The sequence below is a fragment of the Macaca fascicularis genome, chromosome 7 (genome assembly GCF_037993035.2).
Source record: "Macaca fascicularis isolate 582-1 chromosome 7, T2T-MFA8v1.1".
Classification (NCBI taxonomy): Eukaryota; Metazoa; Chordata; class Mammalia; order Primates; family Cercopithecidae; genus Macaca; species Macaca fascicularis.
In genome coordinates, this window is record NC_088381.1 from 148,737,528 (window position 1) to 148,754,489 (window position 16,962).

At 35.7% G+C, this 16,962-nt stretch overlaps 1 protein-coding gene across 14 annotated transcripts in view; it reads right to left on the minus strand.

The window, feature by feature from the left end:
• The window catches only part of CEP128 (centrosomal protein 128), a 441,752-nt gene that overhangs the window by 265,326 nt on the left and 159,464 nt on the right, over positions 1-16,962 (minus strand). For all 14 annotated transcript variants that reach the window (XM_073998545.1, XM_073998538.1, XM_073998537.1 and 11 more), the window contains one exon: positions 540-716. In XM_073998545.1, coding sequence (XP_073854646.1) covers positions 540-716 — 177 coding nt within the window. The remainder of the gene's footprint in view (positions 1-539; positions 717-16,962) is intronic.

Below are 16,962 nucleotides of genomic sequence, written 5' to 3' on the forward strand. Positions count from 1 at the left end.
CCATAGGTTTGAAGTCCTAGTTTAGCATTTAACCAGATGTACAGCCAAGGGCAAGTTACTTAAACCGTCCAAACCTCCTTTTCTCTTAAGTGGGTTTAATCAGAGTAACTAAAAGATAGGGTTGTTTCAGAGGATAATGGAGAGACTAAAGCTCCATGCATACTACATACAGTACCTATACTAGAGAACTCAATAAATGTCAGCGGGTAATATACTAACAACAACAAAAATAGCCTGTGATAGTGAAAACTCAAATTCCAGGCCTCTTGAATCCAAGAGATACCTCTCTAATAAGGCTTTTTTCTTTTTTTTTTTTTTTAACAGAGTGGGACATGGCAATTCAATGAAAGAACACCATTCGTTCTCTCACCACAACTGTGCAACAGATCCAGTGCCTTGTTCTAAAAAATGCAAAATGTTATTTTGTTTTATAGAATTTTACATAATAACAATCTGACTACCATACATTAAAATCCTACTAAAATTATATATTAGGAAACTAACTGAAAATATAAGGCACAATGAGAATTCATAATTACTTTTAATTTCTCCATTGAGTCCTTGGAGAATGTTTTACAGGCTGCATCAATTTCCTTTCCTATCACACCAAGAATGGATTCCTGTTCAGTCTCCAAGCAAAGAAGTTGATCCTTGAGCTGCAATCTGGCCTCTTCGGTCCTCCTTAAGTGCTCTTCTTCAATGCTTATATGTTTTTCCTAAGGCATTGACAAGAAATTAAACAACGTGATTACTATTAAGTGGAGGCAAGAAATACTTATAATATCTGTTCAACCAACTAGCAGTGGATTAGAAAAGAAATCTGATTCCATCAGTCCCCTTACTTTACCAAAATAAAACACTTTAATCTACTCATTAACTGAGGTAAAATTGTAGAGTTCCATCGTAGGGCAGTTTGGGAACTGGTGAGCAGATATTTGGCAAACAAAATTATAATTCCCTAACCGAAAGAAAAAATAAGTAGAAAAAAGAACCTTTTCCCATTTTAATAACATATTCTCACTAATGAACGAGAGTAAAAACTGGTATCAGACACTGACTTCAAGCTTTCACTGAACATTAGTAAAACATCAGAAAATATAAACTGCTAAATATGATGCTAGTTTCTTCAATTGAGGAAAAAAATAAGTGTTACCACCTTTATCTCATCAAAATATAGTTTCAGAAAAATTCTAAGTTTTCAAATGCAATTATACCACATAAATGCTTCTGAGTCATGAAAATTTGATAAGAGAAAGATGAAGGTACTTTTCATCTTGTCATTGTATACTTAATGAAAAGGGGTTTCTAAGGAGCCCTTTAAGAGATTACAAGGACTTGGGGACCCACTCTAGGCAAAAACAATTCTAAATCATTATGATTATACAGTTACATTACTAGAGAAATTGCAAATCATAGGGCTTGTAATAAAATAACAAAATCACTAGAACTATATGTCTAAATGCTGGACCAAATCCATGATGGCTAACTATAACACCTTCAGTCATCACACTGTAACCTAATCATCTTCAACTGGCCTACTAAATACAACAAAACCAGGAAAATTATGTGAGCAACAAACCCAACCTGAATTGAAAAAAAAAATAACAAGGAGATCCACTCATTAAGAATTAATCATTTAAGCTAGAACGATATTTTACTAAAAGAAACATACATGATATTTCCTTTCAATTCAACTTACTTTAAAAACAAATGAAACATCCTCTGCCAGAAAGGACAGACCCTTTCATAATCTATCTTCTGCACTTCTCTCTTGCCTCACCTTCCTCCTTTCCACCCTCTCGGAATTTGATTACTTACAGCATCTTAAATCCACCTACATATGTCTCCCCGGACCACATCTGACTTGTACAACCCTGCTTGAAGTTGTGCTACTTCAAAATGGGGCTAGTAGCCAAGAGACATTTATCTCGAGGAGTTCATCTTAGTCCATCATCCTGGTCTGGATCTCAGCTTTTTAAAACTAGGAACTGGAATTTCTTTTTGGTACTCAAGAGTGGTACTTTCAGCAGCAGAGTAACATTAAGCTCACAAGAGATTAATGTGTATGAACTAGAAAGCCACTAAATGACATTCATTTACGATGAGAACCATAACTACCATATGAATCGGAATGTCCATGTCAGCATAACCAGTACCTGTTCTCCCTACAGACAGATCTAGATGGGAAAGCAAACTATAATCAGACTATAGGTTAATGAATAGGAAATTAGAGCAAGGGGAGTTTGTTTTATGAAACAATGTTTAAATGGCATCCTGCTAATGGAAGTCCAGCATGTTCACCACACATCAGGAATTTACAAACCACAGTAACAGGATCTCCATTCTTCTAGGTAGTGTTTGCATGAGGGTACTGAGATGCATCTCCCTAACTTTCTTGTTTTTCTACATTGAGTTTCTGTCCAAACTCTCCCTACCAATTGATATTAATACATCATTTCTTCAGATTTATTAATATTTTCCCAAGTCTTGCTCGCATCTAGGAGTTTTCTGAAAAATTAACATCCCAGCTCTGAAGAGTATTTGATAATTGTATCATTGACTCATTAGAAAGCAACATTATTACTAAGTCTCTAGGTGATATTTGCCTCCCTACTGTTCCTATGTATCTACTACCTATACCTTCTTATCCTTCAAAAGTTATCCTTTAAGATGCTGCGTCCTTTCTTCCTGAACTCCCAAAGCAAATCATTCCCCTAGTATATTAGGTATATCATAATTTTTAATTTTTTTCAAATTGTAATATAATTATTTGCTTGTGCACCTATCTCCCCAAATAAACTGCTAACTTCAGGGGTCCACAAAGCATGCTTGTAATCATCTTTAAACTCCTCCACTTTGCTGAATAAATGATTTAAACATTTTTTGAAGACTCAAATTCAATACGTTAAAGATGATTTCATCAATTACCATGCACAGCTTATAACCTTGGAGGCTACTGAGGTGCGCTAGGAGGTTTCTCCCCACACATACATAGGGCCTCCTGATGGTGCAGTATTTTCACAGTCTGAAAGTAATAAAGAAAATAAATACCCTATCAGGGTATTAGAAGACTGCCCATATTTTAAGCAATTCAGAATAATGTTATAACTGATCTTTCTTTTCTCACTTCCCTCAAAGCCAACTCTCTTTTATCCACTACTACTTTTCTGTGGTCTCCATTACTGGTCTCTTATTAATAAGAAGACAAAACTATTTCAATCTTTTGATATTCCTGAGAATGTTGATATTGTCAGAAAAACCTCTGTAAGTTCAGTCTCTTTAGAAAACATAGAAAATTTCATTATCCACTTCACTATCCTCTGTGGGACAGTTGTATGCTATGTCCAAGCTCCCTTTGAAGTAAAAGCTATAGGACTATGAGCTCACATGGATCTTAAAGATCAGTAAATTCAACTACTTGCTCCTTCAGGGTTCCCTTTTTTGGCATTTTTGACAGTTGAGTCATCAAACCACTAAATGAACACAAGTGTCCAGGAACAGAGTACCTGACAAAGCTGTAAACTTTCTCCATCAGTGTCCAAGCTATATGCAACAATTAAAGTAAAGAAACAGATCCTCCTCCCCCACTAAGGCTTCTAAACTTCCAGGTTAAGATTTCTGCTCTTTTCCCCTGTTTTTTATTTGATTAGGTTTCAGATGCATAGTGGTCTCCATTGTCTGCATGTACTCCAATACCCTAAATCCAAGAGTTAAGTAAGCTCTTCCATACCATACTTCAGCAGTTATAATTTCATTCATTCATTTGTTCGTTCATTCATTCATTCCCTCATCCAACAAATACTTACATAAGTCCTACTCCAGACAAGACATTCTCAGCCGGGCACGGTGGCTCATGCCTGTAATCCCAGCACTTTGGGAGGCCGAGGCGGGCAGATCGCAAGGTTAGGAGATTGAGACCACCCTGGCTAACACAGTGAAACCCCGTCTCTACTAAAAATACAAAAAATTAGTCGGGCGTGGTGGCTGTAGTCCCACCTACTCGGGAGGCTGAGGCAGGAGAATGGTGTGACCCCAAAAGCTGTAGTCCTACAACTTTTACTACAAAGAGAGCTTGGACATAGCATACAACTGTCCCACAAAGGACAGTGTAGTGGATAATGAAACTTCCTATGTTTTCTAAAGAGACTGAACTTACGGAGCTTGCAGTGAGCTGAGATCGCGCCACTGCAATCCAGCCTGGGTGACAGAGCAAGACTCTGTCTCAAAAAAAAAAAAAAAAAAGACATGCTCGTGTCCACTAAAGATGGAGTAAGTGATTGCTTCTCAGCCTTTTGGCTAAGATCAAGTGTGGAGATAGAGTAAATGACACAGACAGGTAAGCTCCTGCTCTCATAGAGTCAACAAATACTTGCACGAAATGTCATTACTTTTGCCCCATTCGTCTGGTTTGGGCATATTTATTTGAACACTAATTATGGTACCCAATGAATTAGCGCTTTCTCCCAGTTTCATCTTTTAGAAACAGATGTGCTGACTAAGCAAACACAGCTAATTCTGGGGGAAGGTTGGGGCTGGAAATTGGCCGAAGTTAATCCAAGCATCCTGTTAGATTTAGAGGCATTCAAATAAGAAAGGGAAGATGATAACATTTAGGCACTATTAAGGCTATTCCCTGGTCTTCTAGTCAATTCAGAGGGGTCAATATCCCCTGATTCTACAAGATTAACAAAAGGCTACCAAATTTCTAGAAAACCAGAGGCAAAATGTGGTATTTTCGAGAATGATTAGAAATATGGAAGACACAATCTAACTTCAATGATTCAGGGTGAATGGACACAGATGCCTGGAGCCAGGGAATGTAGGTTAACTTCTTTTGGAGGGTAGCGAGGACGACAAATAAAGCCGACTACAGCAGTCTATGAGATCCAAGAAGAAAGATATCCTAGATAATGGCTGAGTTTGAGAAAGAACCTCAGAGAATAAACCAACCCCTAATTTTACATTTTAGATAACCAAAGCTCAGACAGACTACATAACTTGACTAAAGTGAAAGAACTTATTAAATACAAGCCCATAACCTGATCCCCTGACTAGTATTCTCTCTTAAAATGCCAGAAAGGTCAAGGCCTTAACAAGAGAATTTAGAAAAGCAATGTGAAAAATTCAGAAAAGTTTTCAGCAGGTTATGTGAGGACTAATGACCTAAGGTAGAAAGGAGAAATCAAAAATTAAATTCTGAATGAGCCTTATTATAAATGAAAATATATGACATACTGACATATTCAGAATAGACCACAAAATCAAAAGCACACTGAACGTGCATAATATCCCAAACTTTTAAAAGGGCTATCCATCTGCGCTGAAGAAGTACCTGTGTACACAGAAAATCTGCTTTAGTCCAATTTTCAAAAGTGTGCTAATCACGCACTGAACAAGGTATACTTCCATCAACAAGACAGGAAAGGTTTTATGAAGCTTCTATTTTAGGACAAGAAAGTCTCATATTGTTGACACTTAAGTATAAAGAAAACATAAAATAAAACTGCTGACAATCTCATGATAAACACACACACACACTCTGTTGACTGGTTTGATGAACTGTCCTATAATTCAAAAGATAAGAAACGCTGTTGTAATTATAGATTTATGTTTCAGCATGCTCGTTACAACTCAGTGCATTCACTTTCCTAGAGGCTTTAAAGATTATAAGGAGACAGATCTTATCAGAAATATAAAAGTTTCAATAACACAAGAGCATGTCCAAAATAGTAGCTCTTTGGTAAAAGGTTATGAGATTCCTTCAATGTCTTAAGAGTTCCAGAAATGCCACTTTATTTACAATATGGCTATTACACGAAGTAAAAACGGTTCATCAAACACCTTAAACAGAATATTACGTTAAATAAAGTACACTGACGTGACTAAATAAATCATTAATTTACAAAGGTAATAGTTTTCCTTCACTGAAAACTAACTTGAGTCAACAAGTGTGACAATATTTCAGTCCCAAGGGCCATCTTTACATACATCAACAAAGGGTAGGGGGAGAGAGGATAAAAGGTAGAGAAAGAGAGAAATCAAATAATATTAAAGGTTGAAATAAAAACTAATGCAATTTAAGCAAAGTTACTGGAAATACAGCTTGTTGAAACTACCAACACGCACACATCCCTTAAAGAGTTTTGAGGAAGAATATTTTCATAACTCAAGATAACTGTTATGTCTAAGCTTTAAATCCAGGACACTAGCATTACAAGGGAAATTATGAAACTATCCTGAACAAAAATTGGATCTGTCTGGAAGCCATTTATCTGACTCTCTAAAGAAGGTTCACATTCTTACACCATCAGTTGACTCAGCTGCAAAGAAGTTAGGATACGGCATGAAATGTCAACCAGGGCAGAAACTACAAGGGCAACTAAAAAAGAAGATATCTGCAATGGATACTATAGGAAACTTGGAAATAATTTAAGCTGGAAAATTACCACACAGCAGTTTCAACTGTCTTACAAAATGGCCAAAATAAGAAAAACTAACACATCAAGTACTGGTCACACAATCACTTTTTTCAAGCTTATTTCTTACAATTAGATTTTTACCTATGGAGAGCTCCTTAAACTCAAAATGTGTCTATATATGAAATATCGAGACTGATATCAAAAAATAAACAAGGCAAAGCAAAAATAACTCTAAAATCAAGAGTTCAGATGAGTTTGAAAAATCTCCATGGATTTACCCTACATATATCATTTGCCCTCTGGGAAACCAACTCTCCTCAGGAATATACAGGAAAAGGAAGGTGAATTCCTAACTCATTATAAAAGTCTAACACACCCCTCCTTCCTCACCCACACTGTTGTTGTAACAATGAAAGATTACCTGAGTTCTTGCACAGGAATATTAGGTGCCCCTTCTCTGTGCTACCATAAGAAGTCATGATTAATAGTGCATTAAGAGCATGCGAGAGCCTTAGTAAAACAATAGAGCTAATAGAAAAAAGGAATGGCAAATGGAATCACTGGCTGTATGACTGATGCAGGTTAATACTTGGGTATGAAAGGCTTTGCAATCTATAACCTCTTTTAAAAATGTCTGCTCTGCCACTCACTATTCTACGTGTCTTCTATGCCTCTCCTCATCAGACTGTGAGTACCTCTAATGTGAAGATCTTATTCTTCTTTATTTAAATATCCTGGCCCCTACGAGACTGTCTCACATAGCAGTCATTTGATTAATCTTGCTGAAACATAAATAAGCTTTTATGTTCTACTCACTGACAAGCATTTTTTGAGCATATTAAATGTGTCAAGCATACAACCAACAATACAACAATTTTTTAAAATCACAGTGTTCAAAAAATGTAATCTCTGAACTCAAATAACTTCTTGTGCTACAATAAGTTAGTTTTCTTTTGTTGCCACAGTTAATTATTTAATTCATTGAGGACAATCATCTTGTCAGTATCAGGCTATTGTAACTATCAAGACAAGATGATAGCACAATAATGAGAACCCTGGAAGTGGTAAGAAGTATTCAGATGCAGAATCAATTTTAAAGTACAGTCAGTAAGATTGGCTGATGAATTAAATATGGGTCCATGTGTGAGAGAATGAGCTGGTTCTTACATGTATTTAACAAGCAAAGGAACACAGTGATTTCTACTCCAAGATTGGTTTCTAAAACAAAAATGCTACCATTTTGTGGGTTAGATACACTCTCTTCCTTCTCCTCTGATAAGCAGAGGATTGTTTTATACTATTTCCTCCAAAAGAGGGGAAGAAGTTATGATTAATAGCGTGTTAAGAGTATGCAAGAGCCTTAGTAAAACAATAGAGCTAATAGAAAAAAGGGATGGCATATTGAAACACTGGCTTTAAGATTTGAAGCAGGTTAAAATTTGGGTGTGAAGGACTTTCCAATCTATAACCTGGTCTTAGGCAGGCTTACAAAGGTTTGTTTCCATTAACCAGAATCAAAAAATTGGAAATTCTAATTCAAACTTTTAACCATATTTAAAGAAATTATTCTGCCTCAGGCTTTTCAGTATCTTTTTCTAGGAAAGTATTGAGCAATACAAAGATGATTAACAGCATAATCAAAACGTGTTAGGATATGTATTGGATACACTCCTAGAAATTAATATTCAAAGTTGAAATAACAAATACCTTCTAAATGATACTTTATGCATTCATTAAGTTTTATTCTTATTACATATTTCTCTCAAGACAAATGCCTGGAAATAGAAATAACATCCATAATTTTAAAATCAGCCACTTTTGATGCATTTCTATTTCTGAAATGAAATATGGACAAGGGAACAAACAACTAGAGTTTCAAATTATGCACTTGGAATGAACATTGTTTAATTTTCAAAAGAAAAAAATTATCATTCATCTTAAGAGAAATGTTTATAAGGTTACAGTATCTTTAATAACCACCAAGATTTCTTCCTCTCCTCTTTTTTTTTTTTTCTTAAAGGATACTGAAGCTTGCATTTATTCTTATGAAAGAATATTTTGTAAACTTTGAAATGAATGTCCAAACAAAATAACCTGTATATAACAAGCACCTCCTAGGTATTTTTTCTAAAATTCATTGAATATTGCTCGTTCAACATTAAACAACAAAATGAATTGAGTCAATAACCAATTTAAATGCTGATTAAAGAAAAACTCAATGAAAACAAACCCAGACATTCGCTTTATATTCCCTTTTAGGATCAACAAAGGCCAGCTAAGACTGCTGAACTGCAAGCAAAGCACTGAAACAGATGTGATACAGAACTTTCATGTTGCCTATTCCATTGGCTTTTCACACCTCAACCAATGGTATACACCATTATTTAGCCTACGGGGATCACTCACAACTTTTTGGAAGTAAATGAAATCAAGCTAATAGTAAAGTATTTTAATGGAAAGTGCAGAACATGTTTGCTTTCTCCTCTAGAACCTTGTAGTTATCAACCCCACAGTGAGTTAAGGATTTAATGGCAGGCCTCTCAATCAAGTCCAAGTCAGGGGTGGGTACAATTAGTAAACTTTGACTTTACTCCTGGAATTCACTTAAAATCAACCTCTTTGATTGTAAATAGTTGGTAGTAAAGTCATTGCCCATTGAATAATTTCAAAATGGCTTCATCATAGCTGTGTTTTAATTCAGAAAGTAGAAACTGGAAGTAATTCTATCCACCTTTATTTTTTTCCCTTCTTTTTGCCACAGCTGCACATATAAATGCATCCTCTCCCTTCCCATTGTATATTCACTTCATTTCTGCATTCCAAACTGTTTTCTTAACATCTGACATTATGTTTCATAAATGGGAAGCACTCTGTTATTTCAGCCTATTCTCTGGAAAAGTCAAGGACTACTCTGAGCTTAATGGCTACATGTGATTCAATTAAACATACTTTAAATGAAAACTCCTACAAATGTATCATTTGCCTTCAACCATTTTATTATTTTTATTATTGTTTTTATTAAGAAGATGGGAATCTAACAGGAAATTACTCATAACATCCTAGTTAGTGTTTACTTAGAGTATCTGGTTTAAATTTGCTTCTAAATTAATGTGTGGTAACTAGAACTTTATTCTACTCACACAACTTAAAATAGTTGTAGTACCAAAAAAAAAAAAAAAAAAAAAGACCACAATCTGCCTAAAAATGGCCTAAAGTGTAAACATTAAAGTAAATGCTAGGAGTCAACAGCTAATTTGCTTCTATTTTTCTGATTTCTCTAGAAAAATCTGAAGTCAGAAAATTCTGTCTGCTACCAACAAATACCTCTTAGCCAAAAATGTGACAATGTGACTTTGCAAAGTAGTGAATACTTCATAGAACAGACATCTGACAATTATATATATTTTTCCCCATCATCAAAAAATAGCAATCCTAAACAGATGGTTAAATTAGAACTGAAACACAAAGTTTAAAAACACTGATTCACTTTTTCCTCTCACAGATATCTTTTATGCGGAAAGTTCAGGTTTTAATTAGATTTTTCTAACAAAATCATTGATGACTCATATTCCAAAATTTGTCAGACTAAAAAATAAAAGAGAATATGGTAATTTGTTGAATGCAATAACCCTAAATTTAAATTTAATGCTAAGAGTTCAATGAAAAGACACAAATGAGAGTCATTTTGCTGGCAATAAATAAAGGAGAAGAATACAAGGATGGTACGCTTATATCCTGTTTCTACCATGTTTCTATGCAGTGTTGAATAAGTCACTATATTCTCTCAACTTCTGTTTCTACCATCTGTAAAAATGGGCACCATAAGTATGCTTGCAAATGTGAATTATAATTAACATTTTTTAAAAGATTCATATGTTGTATAAGAAAATGATTTCAAGTGTTTTTATCCAACATAATGATAGCTTTAAAATGTGACTAGGTGTCACTTTATAGATGACTTAAATAAACCTTTTCATGGGAAGGAACAAAAATGCATTTCTATGCATCCTGATCTATTCAACACAAGTTCCTACAAATTGCTATAGCCTTAGATGTCTCATAATTTGTGGTCCTAAAGTATCTCTTAATTGTTTCATTGAAGTTTTTCTCATCTTCTGAAAGAATTAACAGCAGAAAATAAGGTCCTCTAAAGAGAACTAAACATAGCTATTGAAATAAGTATTAAAGGAGATAGCTGAGTGTCTCCAATTAACATTGGCCAGAAACAGTTCTTACTGATTCTGATCAATGGAAAGAATGGGACTGGTAACCCTGAGTCCTATTTCCATTTCTACCCAAGGATAGCTGGGAGCTCTTGGGTAAGTCAGTTAACTCTTTGGGCCAGATCCTCATCTATAAAACAAGATATTGGGAGCTGACCTTCTGTTTAAGATCATGTTTAAGCTGACCTTCTGTTTAAAATTCTTATAAACTTTAACACTGATACCAAATGTTTTTGGGAATTACTGATATGGACAGTACACAAGGAAATAACAGGGTAGAAGAGGGCAGCCGCCTAGAAAAGGCCACACCCTCTAGGCTGGAAACCCATGGCCCTAAATGAGAACAAAAATTCCTGTTTTGGTGCCCAAAAGTTGCCTTTTGGCCCACCCATCCCTCTATCTGGTACCCATATAAACCCCAAACCCCTGGCTCCACGAGCGAAAAGAAGATGAACAGAAGGGCAGAAGAATGGTGTGACAGACAAAAGAGAAGGAGCATCTGAACATGGAGAGGAGTTACAACAGGGACGACTGGAGAGGAGATCGGCTGCTGGATGGTCAAATTCCAGGGGAAGATCATCTTCCCACCTCATCCCCCTTCCAGCTCCCCATGCATCCTGCTGACAGCCACCTCCACCACTCAATAAAACCCTGCATTCCTCCTTCAAGTCCATGCGTGAATTGAGTCTTCCTGTATGCCAGACAGAACCTGGGTACCAAGAGAGCACTGAGCTGTTTAACACTTAAGTCATCTGCAGATGGCAGGGCTAAAAGAGTGCACTGTGACACCTGCCTTCTAGGGTCTCAGGAGTCACAGACACCCACCCCTGGATGCTGCTGTGGGGTTGGATCCCAGAGGTACTTGCCCCAACTCCTGCACCTGCCTGTCTGTGGGCTCCGCCTCCCGTTAAGAGGTTTCAGTGCGCATGGCAGCCCAACAGACAAGCCACACCCCTGTCACATGTCCTGCAAGGGGGGTCAGGGAACTCTCTCCTCTCATTAACAGCTTTGCCTCAGTAGTTCAATGCTACTGTGTAAACTCTGAGAAAAAGCTTGTTAAACAAAAGCTAATGCAAAGATTTTTCAGGGGCAGAAAACCTGAAAAACTCATGAAGAATCTCGCAACATTGTCAAGGCTAACTAACTAAAGGCATAAGACAGTATCTTTTGTAACAGAGGAAGCTCCATGTACGGAGGTGATTATGGGTGGATTAAAAGAGAAAAGTAAAATGAGGGTGGCAGGTATCTCAGACTTCCTCCAGGTTTGGGTACCTAGTAACAAGAAGCATATTCTCATAATTCTGCCAAGAATATCCAAGTAGAAGATATTCTCTATACCTATAATTTCTCAGATTCTTGTATATATAAAATGAAAACCATCAGTTGTTTCGGGAAGTCAGGGACCGCAAATAGAGGGACTGGCTGAAGTCATAGCAGAAGAACATAAATTGTGAAGACTTCATGGACATTTATTAGTTCCCCAAATTAATACTTTTATAATTTATTACGCCTGTCTTTACTGCAATCTCTGAACATAAATTGTGGAGATTTCATGGACACTTATCACTTCCCCAATCGATACCCTTGTGATTTCCTATGCCTGTCTTGTCTTTAATCTCTTAATCCCGTCATCTTCATAAGATAAGGAGGATGTATGGCGCCTCAGGACCCTGTGATGATTGCGTTAACTGCACAAATTGTTTGTAGAGCATGTGTGCTTGAACAATATGAAATCTGGGCACCTTGAAAAAATAACAGGATAACACCAATGTTCAGGGAACAAGGGAGATAACCTTAAACTCTGACTGCCGGTGAGTCAGACGGAACAGAGCCATATTTCTCATCCTTCAAAAGCAAATAGGAGAAATATCGCTGAATTCTTTTTCTCAGCAAGAAACATCCCTGAGAAAGGGAATAAGCCTCTGAGGGTAGGCCTCTAAAATGGCCGCTTTGGGGGTGGCTGTCTTTTATGGTTGAAGACAAAGGGATAAAATAAGCCCCAGTCTCCCGTAGCGCTCCCAGGCTTATTGGGATGAGGAAATTCTCACCTAATAAATTTTGGTCAGATCGGTTGTCTGCTCTTAAACCCTGTCTCCTGATAAGATGTTATCAATGACAATGCATGCCCAAAACTTCGTCAGCAATTTTAATTTCACCCCGTCTTGTGGTCCTGTGATCTTGCCCTGCCTCCATGTGCTTTGTGATATTTTATTACCTTGAAGTATGTGATTTCTGTGACCCACACCCTATTCATGCACTCCCTCCCTTTTGAATATCGCTAATAAAAACTTGCTGGTTTTACATCACGGAAACTGCCAACATGTGACGTCTCCCCCAGACACCCAGCTTTAAAATTTCTCTCTCTTGTACTCTTTCCCTTTATTTCTCAGACCAACTGACACTTAGGGAAATAGAAAAGAACCCACATTGAATATCGGGGGTGGGGTTCCCCTGATAATCAGTAAAATTAAATTATTCCTTCACTAATACTGGAAAACAAATGTCTTTATGATGTTTATCTTAGACTTAGAAAAACATCATAATATTGCTATCATTTTCTTTTTTTCTCATTGTATATAAATTTTTCTCATTATATATAAATATATCTGCACAAAATATTGTGCATATTCTTTGATAAAACAGCCAAATTTATAAAACATAAGGATGAAGAAAACATATGTAGTATAAAAAGAATAATTTATAAAATAATGTCAATTTTCAGTATCAGCTATTTTAAAAATATACAAACATGTTCAAAATTAAAATCAATCTTTCTTTTAATATATCTACTACCAAACTACCTGACTTTACGAAGATAGCTGATGTCATTTATAAACTCATAACTATTTGCATACGAATTTTCTTTTAATTACATCAGGTACAGATCTATATAGATCAGGCATTTAAAAAATTCATTATGTAAACTTAAATGCTGACTGGCTGAGCAAAAATGATGCAATTATGCAGTAACACTTGTTGATTTGCAGATTCCAGTGAAACTAATAAAAATATATTTCTGATAGAATAAACAGGTAAATGTCATGAAAATCACAAGATTAATATCAGTAAGATTCTTCTGAAACAAAAGAAGAATCAAATATTTCACTGTAAAATGTAAACAAAAGGAACAGTAAATTAATGATACTATGGATGGGAGAGTATTCTTTCTATAATATTTCAGGGTAGCTTTTTTGCCCCAGTTAGAAGCTCATAATAAAGTACCAAGTGAATACATAAAAATCTGTGGTTTGCATAACACATGTTCTCTTTTGTCCTGTAAAACTGAAAAATAACATTTGACAAAGCAAAATCAGATGTTGGAAAAAAAATGCATTTTAATACCACATATCACCACTGAATACATGAGGAAAATATGCTAAAGTCAGTTATTCTGTGGATATTTAGCAATGGCAGTGTTCTACCACTGATTAATGTTACCATTGGTGCTAATGATTTATATGAATTTTGATGCAGTTTCAATATTTCTTAGCTTACCAGGTAATAATTACATGACAAGAAACACAATCTAAAACCACACAGTCAAAATAATAGCAAGGCTTTAAAAAAAGGTTGTGGGTATTGGTAGCCTCAGTAACATCACACATTGACATTGGGGATAGGCATGTAAAAATATCACTTTGTTAAGCAAATTAGAAAGCCACCCCCCAACCCTCGCCTGCCCCTTTTGATTGTAGCAGAGCTGTCCCTTCAACCCATAGGGCCTCATTTATCAAACTCATGGCATTGCTTACGTTGTAATCTTCAGGCTACTAGTCATTGGGTTTTCCCTCATTGAAAACATATTTTTATTTTGTTTTCTTGCTTTTATCTGCCCCAGACTGGCCACCTTATACATGTGTGTATGTGTATCCATATTTCTTTACATATATACATATGTGTGTGTGTGTGTGTGTGTGTGTACACACATACCTCTTTGTCCATAATTTACTTATAAATTACCTACTATGTGTCAGGCTCTATGCATGGTCTTGGAGATGGAAATACGACCAAGGTGTAATTTGTCTCTTCAAATATCAAGCATAATTATAAAAGTGCCCACCTGTTTGGTTTGCTTAACACATGTGCCTTCAATATCACTTGCTGATGAACCTGCCAGCTCTTTTCACATGTGTGCCTCCTCTGTTTCAAATGATTCAACATAGTCTGGTTCTAAACTTCCAATCAGCAAAGTTCTGCGGCTTTATGATTAGGGAAATCATAGGCACAGTATTTTAATTACTAACACATCATTAGGCTGACTGCAGGCAGTCATTCCATATACACCAATTAGTTGACTGCTTGATTGAACCAGTAGTCAGCATATATTTGGAAACATAACAATAACAAAATAATGGCAGCTACCATTAACTGATATCTTATTAGATACCAGATGCCATGCCAAGCACTTTACATACATTCTCACACTTAATCCCAATAAAGGTATTATTATGCCCATTTAAATGATGATAAAACTGAGGCTTTGAGTTTTAAATAACTTGCCTAAAGCCACACAGATAGAAAAGAATTCAAAGTTTTGCCCATAATCATTATAGCTATACTACCTCTCAAAGAGAATGTCCCTATCTGAAGTTGGCTCAATACAACATAATTTTGATTCATAGCTAACTATAAATGGATCAACACAAAAAGCTAAATTGACCTAAAGTACATAGCAGTCATGTATATGAAAAATAAATATTAAAGATTAGAAAGCATATAAACTACATATATAAGAGTGTGTGTGTGTGTGTGTGTGTGTGTGTGTGTGTATATTTAAGATTATATGCCATTTTAGGCTATAGAGACCATGTTTTCTCTGCATTAGCACCCATTGTCAGGACTTGACTATATAGTTTTAACAACTGAAAGAGATTTTATTTTTAAAAATCCACTATGTGTTAGCCAACAATAAACCTGTATCTTATCTCTGTCCTATCCTCAACATCCAGCACAATGCCTGCCACATAGCAGATGCTCAATACATAGCAATATTCAAATAAAATCATTAACTCTTCAAGCTCTGTTCTAAAGTGAATGTTCTACTTATATGAACGTGTGATAACACATGCACCTGAAATATAATAAATAGAATCTGTGAAGCAGCATTTATTCATTTTTTAATTTATTTTTTTAATTTTTTGAGATGGAGTCTTGCTCTCTCGCCCAGGCTGGAATGCAGTGGCGCAATCTCAGCTCAATGCAACCTCTGACCCCCGGGTTCAAGTGATTTTCCTGCCTCAGCCACCTGAATAGCTGGGATTACAGGTGTTCGCCACCACACCCAGCTAATTTTTGTATTTTTAGCAGAGACAGGGCTTCACCACATTGGCCAGGCTGGTCTCGAACTCCTAACCTCAAGTGATCCACCCACCTCAGCCTCCCAAAGTGCTAGGATTAAAGGCATGGGCTACCATGCCCAGCTGACATTTTCAACATATCAAAATTTTCACCACTATTTCTTAAATGAAGCTATGGAAATATAAAATACATTAATGCAATCTTCTGGCTAACTTCATAATTTCATACAATAGAATATTATTATGAAAAAGGTGCAAAATTTAGCATTATCACCAGAGCAACTACAACCTGGCAATAGATACATTAAATACATGTGAACATTAGACACAATCAAAACAAAGCATGACATAGAACTAAATGACAGCTGTTTTCAAGACTGTAGGCCTAAATTTAGCAACATAAGCACATTTAATCATAAACTCCTAACTAACTTACATTTTATTTCCTTGACTTTACCAATTACTAGAGAATTTATATATATTTAATTTTATATTTATATATAATTTTTAATACTATCTCTATATATTAATATATATTAATTATACATAATATATATTAATAGTAGCAACATTTTATACACAACAAAAAGCAGAAATGTAAGCAAAGCACTAAGAAAGTTTCTTCCTAGAAGTTTATGAGTAGTTTTATGACAGCCCACCCAGTGCTAATTCCTTTCATCATAGATTTTAGTAACCCTGATCAAGCACATACGTGCATTCATTTGGCCCATGTATACACTGTCTTATCCTATTAACCATATTTTGATGGTAATTTTTTACATTTGACTTCTATTACCTTCAATTTCAAATCCTTTTAGGAAGTGGGTGAAAGAGAAAAATTTAAATATTCTATTATCTATTCTTAGTTGACTTTTTGCCACAAGAGAACCTCAAAAGCAGTGACTTCTAAAAATATTTACTATTCTATCCAACACATGATATATGAAGCCACTCAATAATTTTACACATCTACTCAAAGGAAAGCAGTGAGCCTGGTGGAGATGTACCAAAGTTACAACCTTC